The sequence below is a fragment of the Eschscholzia californica genome, unplaced genomic scaffold (genome assembly GCF_041429995.1).
Source record: "Eschscholzia californica isolate CP2 unplaced genomic scaffold, dmEscCali1.0.p SCAF_2, whole genome shotgun sequence".
Classification (NCBI taxonomy): domain Eukaryota; kingdom Viridiplantae; phylum Streptophyta; class Magnoliopsida; order Ranunculales; family Papaveraceae; genus Eschscholzia; species Eschscholzia californica.
Window position 1 is genome coordinate 8,690,077 of NW_028238309.1, and position 16,176 is coordinate 8,706,252.

The window sequence follows — 16,176 nt, forward strand, 5'->3', positions numbered from 1 at the left end:
CTTCCTCATGATCTCTCCCTCGAATCTCTTTTTTCCCTGTACTCGACTGAAACTAAGGAATGAAATTACGAAAAAATTCGGTCGACATGGCCGAAATTTTTCGGTTTTTCACCCTACTGACGTGAAAATACACCTATACATTTTTCGTGTCAGATTTCGGTCGAAATCTGACCGAAATTTCGAAAATTGAAAAAAAAAATCAGAAACCCTAGTGGATCTACTGTACCCTTTAAAGAAAAGCAGAAATTATTGAGGGAACAAGATAAGATTCGAATTTATTGTCAGGGTTGATGAGTTCTATTTATAAAAAAAACTATTGAACTCATACCTTAGTTTTTCTTCTTCATCTTCCTGGTTTTTACTTTTTTTACTTGTTTTTTATTTCTTCATTTGGTTCTTCATTTGATTGTTTGGAGGAAAATCTAGAGAGAGAGGAAATAGGTTTTGTGGAAGAAAATCTATAGAGAGAGAGGAAAGAAGTTTGGTTGAAGAAAATCTAGAGAGAGAGAGGAATAAGGTTCGGTTGAAGCTAATTTTAGAGAGAGAAGAGTCGTTTGAACAGAAGAAATAGGAAGAAGACGATAGAAATTGGGATTTAAGGGAATACATCTTTTAATGTTTAACAGGTATATCAAAATTGATGTTTCATTTATTTTGACCCCTGATTTTTATTTTGTTTTATTTTAACCCCTGAAATAACTGATATTATTGCAGATTAGACCTTAAATTAACATTTTATTGCAGATTAACCTTATTATTGCAAATTGCCCCTCTAACTAACCGACTTTGTTACAGATTAGCCCTCTAACTAACATAATCTATTGCCAATTAGCCCTATTATTGACATTTTTTATTATTTCTTTCTTAAGAATGTCACGTAAAGGAAGATCAGACGACATAGGATGGCAGCATGGGTCGCAAGTATACAGCGACCGATAAAAATCTCAGTGCAATTATTGCGCTAAAGTTATAAGCTCCGGAGGGGTCACTCGTTTGAAACAACATCTAGTTGGCGGTTTTGGTAATGTCACTCAATGCCCGATGTGTCCAAAAGAAGTTAGACTTCAAATGAACAGGATTTTAAAACACGGTGTTGAAGAGAAAAATAAGAGAGACAGAATAAATTTGGAGTTTCGAGAGTCTGTTATGGACCTTCCAGAAAGACAAAATGAAACAGTTGATCTTGATAGCGACGATGACGATGTCGAGAATCAACAATACAGGGAAGCAGTTAAAAGGTCATTGCACGATAGTCGCAGTGGTGACAAAAGACGTTCGTTTAGTCAATCCACTTACGATGTAGGAGGTGGCTCTAATGTCAACATGGGTTCAACGTCACGAAAACGGGGTTTCGCAAGAACACAGAGTGTCAGACAATAATGTCGCAGATACTTCTTGGGCCAATAATGTTGACGATGTTACAGATAGTTTTAGTAGTATGGGTATTGACAATAGCTCTTATGGTAATGATAGTTCATCTGCATCAGTTGGATATAACTACCCAAGTCATATTTCTTGGCACAGTAGTGAAGATGAACGACCATCAATGTTTATACCTCAACAACCAAGTTTTCTTGTTTACCATCAATATCCCTTAATTGGACCACTATGCGGAATTCGTCAAGAGCAATACATGACACACATTGAACAATATCGGAATTGGTTCCGAAGCCGAATGTCATGGGATGAATATTGCAATGCTATGGGAAATGAATCTCATGTACGTCCAAACGACGGTGATGAAGGGGGTAGGAGGTCATTTTGGTTTTAATGTCTTATGTAACAAAATGGAGGTAATTTACAATTCTACATTATAAACTATTGTTCAAATGAAGATTACATCTTTTTATGTTTAGTTATGGTTAAAGAGACTTGTTATATACAATTTCATCATATTTCTAACATTTAGGCAAAAATGTAAAATTTCCACACTGACCGAAACGTTTCCACGAAACGTTTCCACATTTGGACCCACCGAAACTTCCACCGAAACCGAAGTTTCATTCCTTGACTGAAACTCTAGGGTTTCGTCGATTCCCGACTAAAACCAGAGAGAGAGAGAGAGAGAGAGAGAGAGAGAGAGAGAGAGAGAGAGAGAAGAGGTCAGATTTGAGTGAGAGGGAGATCTGATTCGAGTAGAGTGATTCGAGAGAAAATTTGAGGGAGATATCAGAACGAGAGAAAGATCAGAGAAGTAGAAGAGAGAGAAAGATAAGGGAGTGTTTGGAAAAAAATGACTTTTTCTATTCATGAAAATTTTGTTCCCCGAAGATTTTTTTTATTTCCCCAAAACATTGATGGACGGAAAACTAGAAAGAGAAGGACAAAGTTGGAAATAGATAATACAATTTTTAGTTAGGGTTTTTTCAGCTTACCCCCTCAAACTTAATTGGTAATTGAGTTTACCCCCTTCAGTAATTGGTAATAGAGCTTACCCCCTTAGACTTACTATTAGTGACAAAAATACAAAGGTTATGTTTGGCGGACGTGAAATAATTGCGACTACCAAGAACAACTATTCTTCAATATGATTCCTAGTAGAGATTTTACCTCATTTTATTGTTTGATTTAGTTGGGAATATGATTAGTAAAGATTGACTTTGTTTATATATTATTTACTTTATGATTTTATTATCACATCCCAAATATATCCTTAGCAATTTTGACAAAAAAAAACTAAATTTGAGGGGGTAAGCTCAATTACCAATTACTAAAGAGGGTAAACTCAAGTACCAATTAGTTTTGGGGGGTAAGCTCAAAAAACCCTTTTAGCTATAGGGGTGAAAGACGTGTTGGAAAAGCAGGGTTAAAAAATGGAGAGTTGGTCCCGTCTAGGGGGCAAAAGAAATTAGTTTCCCCTTACATTTTGCCCCTAAAGTCTCAGTAACATCGCATTTTGATCCTATTTTAATTAAATAATGTTCCTTTCGTTACTTTCCCAAGTTATCTCATTCTCGACTCAACAGTCTCAACTACAAAACCGCGATTTTGTAAACAAAAAAGTAACTACAGAAGCGCCAAAAACTATTTCAAAAATCCCTAGTTCGAAATTTAAACTTCCAAACGGACGAGGCTATTACTCATCCTCTATCTCTCTCTCTAGAACTCTCTCCCTCTCTCTCTCTTACTTTTCATGGAGATTACTTCTGGTCCGATCAGTTCTTGCTCGAAAGAGCATCAAAAGATCTACCAGGACTGGTTTAATTTCGCTGATTCAGGTTTTCTTCTCTCTCTCACTAAAACTCTCTTTCTCTCTCTAACTTGCAGAATAAAAATTGGTATTTGTTGAATCAGATGGAGACGGACGGGTTACAGGAAATGATGCGATCAAGTTCTTTGCGATGTCTAACTTACCCCGAGCTGAACTCAAACAGGTTTCTAGACTCATTTGCATGCTTGATTAGGGTTTTGGTGATCAAATTTCTTTGTTTGGTTTCTTAAAATCGTTTTATGTATATGATTACCTTTAAATTAGTTCTGTACTTAATAAACAGTTCTGAGAGATTTACTAATTCTGTTTTTATTGTTTTTGTGTTCTGATTCATGTTTTTGTGATTCCAAACTAACAAATTCTCTATTTCAAGGTGTGGGCAATCGCTGATACGAAACGACAAGGGTTTCTTGGATTCAAAGAGTTTGTTTCTGCAATGCAAGTAAGAATTTTATCCCTTCTTTATAATCTTATTGATTTTTGATGTAAATCATACTTACTTATTTTGTAATGAACAGATGGTTTCTATGGCACAATCAGGAAATGTAATATCAGATGGCATCCTTAGCTCTACGGGTAAGTGTTAAGTTTGTGGACATCCGACTTAAAATCAATTGGCAATTGCTAGAGATGACCTAGATACTAAATTCTTCGTTATGACTTATGAGAGTACCCTTTGTCCATGTCGGATTTTCTCATACTTGTGTCGTTCTTTTGATCCTGACACGTATCTTTTTGTTGGGCGACTTGTATCACGTGTTTCCGTTGGGCCTGTCACGTGTGGGCCTAGCCCTGCTACCATGTTAAGTTTGTGGACGCCCAACTCAAAACCAATTAGAAATGAGGGGAAAGGATTTCTAGATATTATCATGCTATTTTTCTGATCACGAGAGTACACATTGTTTATGTGGGACTATTCTCAAAGTAAGAAAGGAGGAAATCAAGTTTCTTTCTCGTTTTGTTATTCGTGAGAGATATGGAGTTACACTTAAGTTCTCCATGCTGATTTAGATGTCTTCGAAGAAGTTTATTTTTGAATTATATATGAATGGGAATGAACCTTGATTATGATTCGTGAATGAATTTCTTCGGACTGCAGTTGACTTGGAAAACTTGAACCCTCCAATAATGGAAGGCTTGGAAGAATTGTTAGCTGTAAGTATGTGAACTCATTTCCTACTTGATTTACAAATGAATTTGAAGTCTGAACTTCTAACTTTGTAATTGATGATTCTAAAAGTTTCAGAAGAAACACTCCTGGAAGATATCTAAGCCTGAAGTTGGTAAGGAGTTACTGATTGAGATATTTGTCCGTTTAGTGCAAGGATCATTAGCCATATTTATTTGTTATTTCTAAACTTTTGAAAATGTTTGGTGAAGAAATTACCCAGCCCAAACCATTTCCATCAGCTCTTTGGTTTACCTCAAAGTCTACAAAGAAGGTTTGTGGGAGTCTTCTGCTCAAAGTATTCTTTTCGTTTTAGCAAATCTTATTAGTTATCTAGCACGTGCGTAGTATTCTTACCTCGAGTTGGTATGGAAAAGTAAAGCAGTCTTAGCTTTGACCTAGAATTGAATGCTACATTTTAGGTAAAGAGTCAAGAGCCGAGTAGCATATGTTTACCATGTACTACTCATTTACCTCATCATAAACTGTTATATTTAAAAAAAACAATAAAGCACACCATTCTAATGACTGGTTATCCTTCTTTTTATCGTTGTAACCGATCTGCTTTCACTGTTTTTCTACATTGCCTCGTATCCGTTAAAATCCTTATCACATGCTCCTTTTATTATAACAATAACAGCATTTGGCCATTGTGCAACATTTAACGTCATAACTTATAAACAACTCACAAAAGTCACCCTGAGAAAGGATTTGGTATCAAATTATCACTATGGTGGTGTTTGTGGCATTTCAGTGGTGACCAAACACTTAATTTCTATTACTGTCATGGTTTTCCATGATTCTTGTAAAATGCCTTGCTTGTGTCTTATTCGTATTCAGGATCCTCTAAGTAATGTAACATCAATAATTGATGGAATGAAGAGGTTATATCTCGAGAAGCTAAAGCCGTTAGAAGTTACATATTGTTTTAATGACTTTGGATCTCCACTACTGGTGAGTTTAGTACCAAGTTTCCCAAGGATTTTGTAGAGAAAATATTTTGATGTACTTATTCGAGATTTTCTAACCCATCCTTTTTGTAGACAAACAATGATTTTGATGCTAAACCTATGGTCATGCTCTTGGGTCAGTACTCTACTGGCAAAACAACATTCATCAAACATATACTCCAAAGTAGCTATCCAGGTAAGTTAAAATTGAATTATCTTCCTAGTTGTTTGTTTGTCTATAAGAAAGAAAAGAAGGGATTTATATAGTCACTAACATTTTCGCCCTTGAGCAGGAGCTCATGTCGGACCAGAGCCTACAACTGACCGATTTGTTGTCGTTATGGTATGTCAAAGCAACTATTTTTTTTATATTAGCTGATTCTGAAGTCCATGAGGACCCTATCTTTTGATTAAGACTTTTCCTTACCATTTACTCATTCTATATTTCCATTACTACACTGAAATAGTAATCAGAAGCTGGTTTGATTAACTGAATCGTGAGCTTGTGTATCAATGTAAAATAAAAGTCAAACTGTTGTCTTTTGAGGACAACACTTAATCTGTAAGAGAATAACCATGTGAAGTTATATTAAACAACGTTTAAAAACATTCTTCTCTTTTTATCCTCCTATTTTTGGATGTATTTGATGTTACTATTTACGTTGGTGAGATCAAATGTAGGTTAATATATGTTTAAATGCGTAGTCTTTAGATGTATCCATTATTTGGTGCTATAGTTCTCACTGAGTCTTATGGTCTGATCCAACCTATGTATCACAAAAATTGAGTAGTCTACCAGGTGCTGCTTAATGACTTGACCATCTCTGCTTGTTGTCATTATAAGCAGTAATTGTGAAGTATCCTTTGCCTGATATTAAGAAAAAGGTTCATAAATTGTTTTTTGAATTATACAGTCAGGGCCTGATGAAAGGAGTATTCCTGGGAACACAATAGCAGTTAACGCAGATATGCCGTATAGTGGTCTCACATCATTCGGATCTGCATTTTTATCAAAATTCGAGTGTTCCCAAATGCCACACCCAGTAAGTCTTCCATTCTCTATTTGATATTAGATGTCTTCAACCAGTCTTTTCTTAGCTACGAATATTCACAGTTCTTTTTAATGTCTCTAGCTGCTACAGCATATAACATTTGTAGATACTCCTGGAGTTCTATCAGGAGAAAAGCAACGAACACAGAGAAGCTACGATTTTACAGGAGTTACATCGTGGTTTGCAGCTAAGAGTGATCTTATTCTTCTTCTATTTGATCCCCATAAGTTGGACATCAGCGATGAATTCAAGCGTGTTATCGGATCTCTAAAGGGCCATGATGATAAGATACGCGTGGTTCTGAACAAGGCAGATCAGGTTGATACCCAACAGGTAATAATACTTTTTGCATTTATTCTTTGTAACTGTATTTCATCGTTTAAGTTACCCTGCCCGACTTCCTAAATGCTATCATAAAATCATATAACATTTATGTCTTTTCAAATGTTAGCCAACTAGTATCTGTGAATTGTTTTATTGATTTATGTCATTTGTATTGCAGCTGATGAGAGTTTATGGGGCATTGATGTGGTCATTGGGAAAGGTTCTGAATACTCCTGAGGTTACGCGAGTTTATGTTGGGTATGTTTTCTCTTCTTGATCTTTTTCCTTCTTATAAAGTTCTAATATTTTCTTTGAATTAGGAGAGTCAATCTTATTAAAGCTTGCACCAAATACTAGAACCTAAAATTGTTGCTTCTTGTGCTTGTTAAGATACCATTAACTTGTTGCGCAGAAGGAGGACAATCAGTCGACCTTAAATTATCGATGCTTCTTGCAAGTTTTTCGATATACCTAAGTTGCAAATTTGGACCCATGATATAATCTTAATTCTGTTTTTCGGTTACCTATACCTGAACTGAAGGTATCTTGAATTAATGTTCCAAATTCTTGGCGTTGGCAGCTCATTCAATGACAAACCTGTAAATGAAGCATCAATTGGTCCGCTTGGAAAAGAACTTTTCGAAAAAGAACAGGAGAATCTTCTTGCTGATTTGAAAGATATTCCTAAGAAGGCTTGCGATCGCCGAGTATGTCATATAACATGAATTTCACATTTCCATTATGTTATTAAACATGTTATTTCTGCCATGAACAAGTTAAATATGTGAAATGCAGATCAATGAATTTGTAAAACGGGCTAGAGCTGCTAAAATTCATGCCTACATAATCAATCATCTCAGAAAAGAAATGCCTGCAGTGATTGGGAAGGCTAAGGCTCAACAAAAACTCATTGACAATCTAGAAAATGAATTTGCTAAGGTTCTCTTTCGAACTCTCTTGAGCTCTTGAAAACAAGAATTTTTTAGCCATGAATAGTAATATCTGATTATCATGATTTCTACAGATCCAAAAAGAGTACCATCTACCAGAAGGAGACTTTCCGAATGTTGATCACTACAAAGAGATCCTCCGCCGTTACAGCATTGACAAATTCGAGAAGTTGAGGCCAAAGATGATTCAAGCTGTTGATGACATGCTTGGTCATGATATCCCTGAGCTCATGAAGAGTTTCAAAAACCCATATGAATGAAGAAAAGATAGAGAAGAATGGAGAAGCCTCTGAAGTACTGGTTAGGGTTCAAGTACCTTATTGAACTTGACATATCATGTTTTAACATTTCTTCTCAGACTTAAAATTTTTTGTTGACAATAAAACTCTATGCTGGTTGTTTCTGAGATTTTTTTTTTTTTACTCCTGAAATCATAAATCTTAACCAATTTTTTGCAAATAAATTTGCATTTGTCTCATTCAAAATTGAAAAAAACTTGTTGAGGAATTTATGTGCTGCCTGCAAAGAGACTCGAACCTGGATATAATGATTTTGGAATTTTTCAATGTCCGGAGAAGGCAATATCGACCCGGTACCAAAGGTTAATTTCCAAATCCCTTTCATATTCTATGAGACATAGTATTAGATGACAGAAAAGCCGTCTAATTTGAGACCAAATATTGAAGGGTCGGGTAGTTCAAAGCAGGGAAGCATGGGGAGGTATGATAAATAATCAATTTCTCTGAGATAACTTAATCGAAATCGAAGAGTAGAAAAAGCAGTTGAAGTGACACTGATCTGTTCTGATCAAGAAAACAAACATAACCATTAAACTTAGAGATCGTAAATTTCTCAATTACAAGAAACAAGATGGAATCAGAGCGAAGATGAACCCTTTGGAGCATCTCTGCAATATCTTTATGTACATAGAGAGGGAAATAGAAACATCAAAATCTAAATAAATTACAACACATATACCTTCTCACGAAAGGCGAAAGGGTAGTAGGGAGGGGGCAAACTTTTCTTTCTCTCAATAAATACGTAACGTATTCACCCATATCTTTACGTTCTTCACTTATTATGTCGTCTTCCAAGGTCTTCAGTTCGTGGGACTTCTACACAAATTTTACATAACCGGGAAGAAATGATAACAAGGTCGTTTGGGTTTGTGCTGGCGTAATCATCTATTCACGTTCCACCTTCCAGAACATTTTCCCGCGCATACTAATTAGCACCAAACAGCAAAAAGAAGTACAAAATCTTAAACTGGAACCACATCTGAGTTTTGGCTCTCATCGCATGTCAAGATGAGACCTTCCACATATGATGGAAAAAGGCACCGCAACCACTGACAACCCATTGAGGCTGGCTTTACTGATGGGATGATTGTGAGAATATTATCATGGCGTTGAACAATTCCCATCACGCTTACAGTGCTTCCTTCTTTAATATACCTGGTTCACATAGTTTATTATGAGCGAGGAATGAGAAAATCGAAATTAGGGGCAATCTAATGGATCGAATAAGCAATTAATGAGTAACTATCGTCATCTTGTTTGCCAAAATACTGAATGCAGTGAAAAGAAACTTCCTGCAGAAAACAACTATGAACTGATTCATGGGATAAAATATGAGTTAGTGATGGCTAACCCTTCTTCAAGGCGCATTATGCGGTCATCACTAGAGAGACTCCGATCAGCCAGCCAGCGTAGAAAGCTAGGTGACATCTCCTGATTGTCCTTGTTTACTTCAACCACAGTTGTCGGTTTAACAAATGGAGCAACTTTGGCACCGTAACCTGCTTTAACATGTGCTCTTAACCCTGACTGGAAGTCTGATATGTAAAAATCTGTGACTTGTTTCTGTTAAGAAGGGATCAAAAATGGTTATACATTCAAAAATGTAAGAGGTGGTGTGTCAATATGCATACCAGTAATATCTAAAAGACTACCATTACCCTAAGTATATTACAACAATTTAACACTGTACAATTATACAATATATCAAATATAGTCATTGAGGTCGACAGTTGCGAATTTACAGTTCATAAGTTTTTCCGTCTCTCCAAAACTTGTGTGCAGAACAAACTGATAATCATCCAAAGTATAGGACTTCAAAAAGGAAATCTACGACAAAAGATATGAACCTCCTCGATTTAATCAAGTAACAACCAATATACAATGATAAGTTTGAATTACATTGGAAACTAACATACTCATCCTAGATTCAATTGTCCTATATTATGGACCAGGACCCCGAAGAATGTTCCCGCTTTGCTTTAATCAAGTGTCAATGTTAAGTTCAAGTATTTCAAGTATATACGCAAATTACTAGAGCTTCATACCCAAGAAAACCCTGAAAGTAACAAAATATTCAACATAAGTAATAAGATAAACTAACCTCCTGATATCTCAATCCCCATGAACAAGGCCAGTGATTAGAATTTGCCGACTTTCCACCACACCCTTTATATTCATACAATTCCGTGGATACATATACACACCTAGGAACCCTTTGATAAGATGACTCCAGAGGAATACTACCACAAGTAACAACCTATACAAATGGATACGGGAATATCAATTTTAGACAAAAATCTTAGCAAAGATCAAAGCACCAAAAAGAAGAACCAGAAACGTGGCCGGGATTTACGCTTACTCCCTGCTGCCATAATTGAAAGATAATCTTACAATAGCATATATTTGGTATTATAGAATATATGTACACCATAAATAAGTAACTCAAACCAACAAATAAGCAACACAATAGTATATTAGGCCCCACCACACCTTGGTGCAGTGGTTGGGCACCCCTCTCTTAAGCCCATAAGGTCCTGGGATCGAATCTTGGTTAAAGCAGTTCTTTAGGACACCTTGGAATGGCCTCAAGGGTCTTTACACGGCCTTTAAGGACCAAGACGTCTTAATGATGGATGTTATAGTGCTTATTCAATTCATGATGTGTTTTTCATATTATATTCATGATGTATCCATGCCATGTAATGATTCTTCGCGTCCAATGTCAAAAAAGATAGTATATTAGGAAATATGATCGCGAGGTTAACTGTGGAGTCTGTACCATATAAGTAGCACCATATATTGACAAATAGGATATTGAGCGGATTGGACTGGTCGAACCTAATTGGCATATCAGGCAGGTAGGTTTCTCTTCCCACTTTTTAACTAACTCCATAAAGATCTTTCCTAATTAGTCCACAACCACAGTTTTCCATATAGGGTCAGTAAATGATTTCCCAACAAAGTTATTTCTTCACATTGAAGCTACAATTATTTCCTCAAACCCCATCTTCTATGATAAATATATATCAATAACTTAAACACTTTGAAAACCCACATTTTTTTTTCTTTTCTTTCTTTACTTCACTAAAATCTTACTAAATAAGTATTAGATGTTTTTGTAGTAGGCCCATTTGTAGAGAAACTTGCAAGTATAAGATTTGCAGTAGAAACAAAAATTAAAGAGACCATAGAAAGAACCAACCAAAATTGCATTTTAATAGACATATCAACAATGCAACAGCTATATATAGTAACATAAAAGCATCAATGAACTACTAAATATGTTTATATAAAATAATTCTAGGTACAACAACTCCAAGACGGTGACAATCAAACCGATGGTAAAGGATATATATAAAAGCTTCAGCTACAATCACTAAGGCCATGTTCGGTGCACGAAAAAAGAATACGATTGCCAAAGATAGTAATATTTTAATGTGATTCCTAATCATCGTAATACGTTACTGTTTTAGTTTGATCAGGAACAGAATTGGTAGAGTAGACTTTGTACGTAGATTATTTGATTGACAAGTCCAAGAGAAAGGGAATCACAATCACACACTCCCCTTAGGTTATGGGACTACCCCTCTCAGAATATCTTATCCTGATGGGAATGCGATTCGTGATGCATTCCTAAAGACAAAACATGATTATGGAATGTGATTCCTGGTAATTGCATTCTACTTCGCGTGTTAAAAATGGCCTAAGCTTAAACATTCTAATTAACATAATCTAGGAAGAAAACTAATTAAACCAAAAACAAATGAGCTGAAAGTGAGATTTAATAAAAAGAAAGATTACCCCAGTAACCTTAACGAACTGTCCATCTTGAGCACCTCTAAGTTCAGCATCAGGGTACCTATTCAAAAACCCTAAAAATCCTCTTTTCCTCCAAGCAAAATTCCAAATCACAACTCCCACTGCAAGAACAAGAACACCAACAACTCCTACCAACATTGCCCCATTTTTCACAGTAGCCATCATAAAAACCCCAACAACAAAAAGCATCAGTAATCCAACCCCAGTAACCCACATTACCGCTTTAGATATTTTAAACCCTAAATTCATTTCCCCATTCACATTTGTCACAGCTGTACCATAAACAGTTTTCCCAATTGAAACAGATGGTTCTAATTGCCCACTCTTTCGATTCCCAACATTTCCAGAAGATCCAAGAGGACCTGAAGTGATTAATCCAGTTGGTTGTAAAGATATCTGACCTGAAAATGAAGATTTTTTCTGTAATAAACCAGAATTAGAAGAAGATTTGTTGTTAATAGGACCTGAATTAGAAGTAGATCGAATGGATCCACTATTGTGTTGAGAAGAAGATGAATGACGAGAGGGTTTGAGAGATGGAGGAGTAATGTTTGATGATGGATCACGAACTGGTATATCGAACATTTTACCAAGTTCGCCGGATTTTTTGACGTCGCCGCCTGTGTAAGGAACGGCACGGGATCCCATTGTTGGTTGCCGTTCTTTCTGTTGTTCTGGTCGGCCTGAGACGTAGAGACCACTACTCAGTTGATGGGATGGAATTCTAGTCCCCATTAGAGAGGATTTTAGAGAGAGAAAGTGTAGTTGTAGAGAGAGAAAGCCAGAAGAGTTGCAGAGAGAGAGAGTGAAGTGTGTGAGTGTGGGTTGGAAGGTGGTGATGATTGCGGGAATGTGGTTAAAAAGGGGGCATAGAAGCTGGAGGAGGCGTGGGGACTGACTGACTGACTGGATCAGTGAGTAAATTATATGACTCGTCTAAGGGCAACTCCAATTTGGGGCTCGCGCTCCCAATTTTGGGAGCCCTTGAATTTTGGGAGCCCCCGGGCTTTTTCTCGATTCCAACGTCGGGCTCCCAAATAAAAATAGTATACGTGTGCGAAGTACGTGTGCGAAATTTTGATTTTAAATTTCGACTATAAATTATTAGATTTCGATTATGAATTAAAATGTGATATTCTTCCGTCGAGATAAAAACAAAAAGATAAACACAAAAAATAAAAAATTAGAAAAAAAATACTTAAAAAATAAGTACTTTAAATAATAACCAAATAAAAAATATCAATTTAAAAAAAAAATTAAAAAAAATAAAACAAAATCCACCCCAAATGTGACCGTTGGGAACACCCCAACGGTCACATTAGGGGCTGGGAGCCCCAACCCCTATACATTGGAGTTGCTCTAAGGGCAAGTCCAATGTGGGGCTCGGGATCCCAATTTTAGGAGCGTTTGATTTTTAGGAACCTCGAGACTTTTTTCAATTGCAACGTCGGGCTCCTAACAGAGACTCCCAAATCTAAATTATGTATGTGTGTAATGTACGTGTGCGGACTTTTAATTTCAATTTTCAACTATAAATTATTAATTTCAAATATAAAATTGAAATTTAATATTATGTTAGAGAGAGAAGGAATTTTGAAAAGATGAAAAAAATTAAAAAAAGAAAAAAGTAGAGAAATGATTAGAAAAACAAATTTAAAACGATTTATATTTTTTAAAAAAAAAAATTAGTTTAAAAGAAAAATTAAAAAATAAATAAAAAGAAGTGGGGGGATCCCTTTTTTAGGGGATCCACCCCAAATATGGTCGTTGGGAGACCCCCAACGGCCATATTTGGGGTTGGGAGCCCCCCATCCGGGGCTCCCATTTAGGAGCCAGGGAGCATGGGGCTCCCAGCCCCACCGGGAGCCCAGCCCCGGGTTGATTTTCTTATTCCACCATCTTATGTTTTGATTTTCTTATTCCACCATCTTCTTTCTCACCAACATCAACTCCAGCGGATATTATTTTCGGCGACAACAACTCCGGTCATCTATCTCCCTCTTTCTCTCTCTTCATCCCTCTATTTTATCTTCTTTCTCTTTGTTCTCTCTCTTTCCTTTTTTTTCATAGTTCCTCCCCGTCGCCGGAACCTTCGTCTGGTTTCCCAGACGAAGGGTCCGGCGAAAGGACTATTCCCTTCGTCGGAACTTAGAGAGAGAGAGATACAGAGAAGAGAGAGAGACTGAGAAGAGAGAGAGAAGAGAAGAGAGAGAGAGAAGAGAAGAGAGAGAGAAGAAAAGAGAGAGAGAGAGGAGAGGGAGTCGGTCGGCGGTGGCTGGAGAGATAGGTTCGACCGGAGAAGAGAGAGAGAGAGAGAGAGAGAGAGAGAGAAGAGATATAAGGTGCGTTTGATTTGATTTTTTTTGTTTTCCACCGTCGTCCCCGAAAACTTTTCTGTTTTCTCCAAAACGGTGGCAAATATAATGTTTAGGTCCTCTCTATTCATTTCTAATTGGTTTTTAGTCGGATGACTACAAAGAAGTTCAACCGTCTGACTTTAGAACGGAGTTAGAGAGAACATAAAAACTACGTTAGTCAATATGGTAATGAAGCAAATTTCACTTATTTTACTTCTTTATGATAGTTGACAAATAGTTTGTACATCTTGTTCAAGGTCGTGGAGGTCTTAGACAGTGGATTATTAACCGATTAATATTTCATCTTCAAATAAATGGGAATTTGGGTCTAATGACCTTTGACTCAGAAGACTTTGTTGGACTGACCCATATTTTCAAATGACCCGTTTGTAAGCCATTTCTTACAAATTTACCCCTGTTTATATATCAAGTCTAGATTATCTAGACAAAGGATTTCACCCTAATTTCAAAGGACAGAAAGAGAAAACTAGAAACCCATTTCTCTCTCTCTCAAACGACTCCACCAAAGCTCAGACGACCTTCAACCCCTTATCTTCTTCTTCAATCTGTTCTTCTATCTAGGGTTTGGCGGCACCTCAAACCGTTTTTCTTCTTCATATTGCAAGGCTAAAACCCTAACGAAAAGTAAGTCTCTCTTCTTCTTTTTGATTTTAGAACTTCGACCATTGATGATGAACAAGAAGAATTGATACTTGATTTAACTTCGTTTTACTAAAATAGTTGTATCCACTGAAAATTATGGCTTAGATACTTTAAAGGATTTCATGTCTGCTTCCCAATGAGATGAACAAAAAAAAATTAGGGCTTAGATATTTCAACAAAAGTGATCAACTAATTTAGTAAGAAACAAAGTTATTTCAACCAAAATACAAAATTTGGTTTATGTGAGCCTTAAGTTTAGGTAACACCTCTCCAACTAAGTAGGTTTAGGTATGTGAGGATTCATTATCCTATCACATGTGAAGCCCCCGTTTTCATACGCTACTATCCATCCACTATCATGGGATGCAACTATCAGTTTCCCCTTGTCTGGCAACAAAAAAAAAAAAACGATTCTCCTTGTCTTGCAACAAACTGCACTTCCGCTTGTCATGGCAATAAAAGGGTTATGACTCTTGGAATGGTTTGTTTTTTTGAAGTTACAATATGTTCTTTCATCTAGGGGATAAATAGAATTTATATACATAAACTAGGAATATCCGATACTTATTGAACCTAATTTTACTTGCATATCATGGTTTACTTATTGAACTTAATCTAGGTCGAGGAATTGTCTTCTGTGATAATGTGTTGAAATTGGAGGAATGTTAGCTTTAGATATTCTGTTGACTTGCTATTAATCATATGAAATTTCTTGTTCTTCAAATGGTTGATGTTAGAATTCTAATTTTTCCCTGAAGTTTTGTTTATGCAATGATGATCATCTCCTTATCCATAATTTATTTTTTTGTATGAACATTAAATGCTCTAATTTTATGTTGTATTAAGCATGATTTACCAAAATAAGCATAATTTGTTAGAAGAAATAAGACTCTAATGTTGTTTTCGGTGTTCCATTATAACACAATAATTTTTCCTTCATAGACTTGGTTATCATTAAGAATCTATTATGTTTCTTAAAGAACTATCTCTTATGTTATTGTCCCAAGGAATTAAGTTCTTGTTTGATACTTGCTTTGATATATCTCTTATATTATTGTCAATACAATTTCTGACGTTTGTGGAATTTGTTATTTTACAATGTAAATCATTTCGTTTTCATGTTCGACTAATAGTGTTGTTACCCCATCTTTTGTAGTTGTTTTTCGTTTGGCGTCATTTGCCAAGACTCAACCTAAAAAGAAGTATGCAATTTTTGGATGGGTACTCGTTCTTTGTCGTGGCTATTGAAGATGGAAAATGAACTACAACTTGCTTGATGATGTGAGCAAACACTCAATTCAAGTCTACCCAGGATGATGGGCATCCGTAATGCTTACTTTCGATAACGTCGGAATGCGGAACTTGAGGTCTACCCTTTGGGAA

At 36.2% G+C, this 16,176-nt stretch overlaps 2 protein-coding genes across 2 annotated transcripts; one reads left to right on the top strand and one right to left on the bottom strand.

Moving 5' to 3' along the window:
• Window positions 1-2,945: 2,945 nt before the first annotated feature.
• On the top strand, window positions 2,946-8,118 carry LOC147555937 (EH domain-containing protein 1-like). The gene is made up of 16 exons (XM_086663654.1): window positions 2,946-3,218; window positions 3,295-3,374; window positions 3,585-3,653; window positions 3,730-3,787; window positions 4,311-4,366; window positions 4,452-4,494; window positions 4,592-4,653; window positions 5,220-5,333; window positions 5,423-5,525; window positions 5,623-5,672; window positions 6,244-6,372; window positions 6,463-6,714; window positions 6,884-6,963; window positions 7,286-7,412; window positions 7,501-7,644; window positions 7,730-8,118. The coding sequence occupies exons 1-16, from the start codon at window positions 3,134-3,136 to the stop codon at window positions 7,913-7,915; spliced, it is 1,638 nt and encodes a 545-aa protein (XP_086519780.1). The 5' UTR covers window positions 2,946-3,133; the 3' UTR covers window positions 7,916-8,118.
• Window positions 8,119-8,459: 341 nt separating this feature from the next.
• LOC147555938 (protein SHOU4-like) lies at window positions 8,460-12,757 on the bottom strand. Its single transcript, XM_086663655.1, has 4 exons — window positions 11,756-12,757; window positions 10,056-10,211; window positions 9,306-9,517; window positions 8,460-9,109 (listed from the first exon to the last, which is right to left on the bottom strand). The coding sequence occupies exons 1-4, from the start codon at window positions 12,506-12,508 to the stop codon at window positions 8,917-8,919; spliced, it is 1,314 nt and encodes a 437-aa protein (XP_086519781.1). The 5' UTR covers window positions 12,509-12,757; the 3' UTR covers window positions 8,460-8,916.
• Between the last annotated feature and the right edge of the window lie 3,419 nt (window positions 12,758-16,176).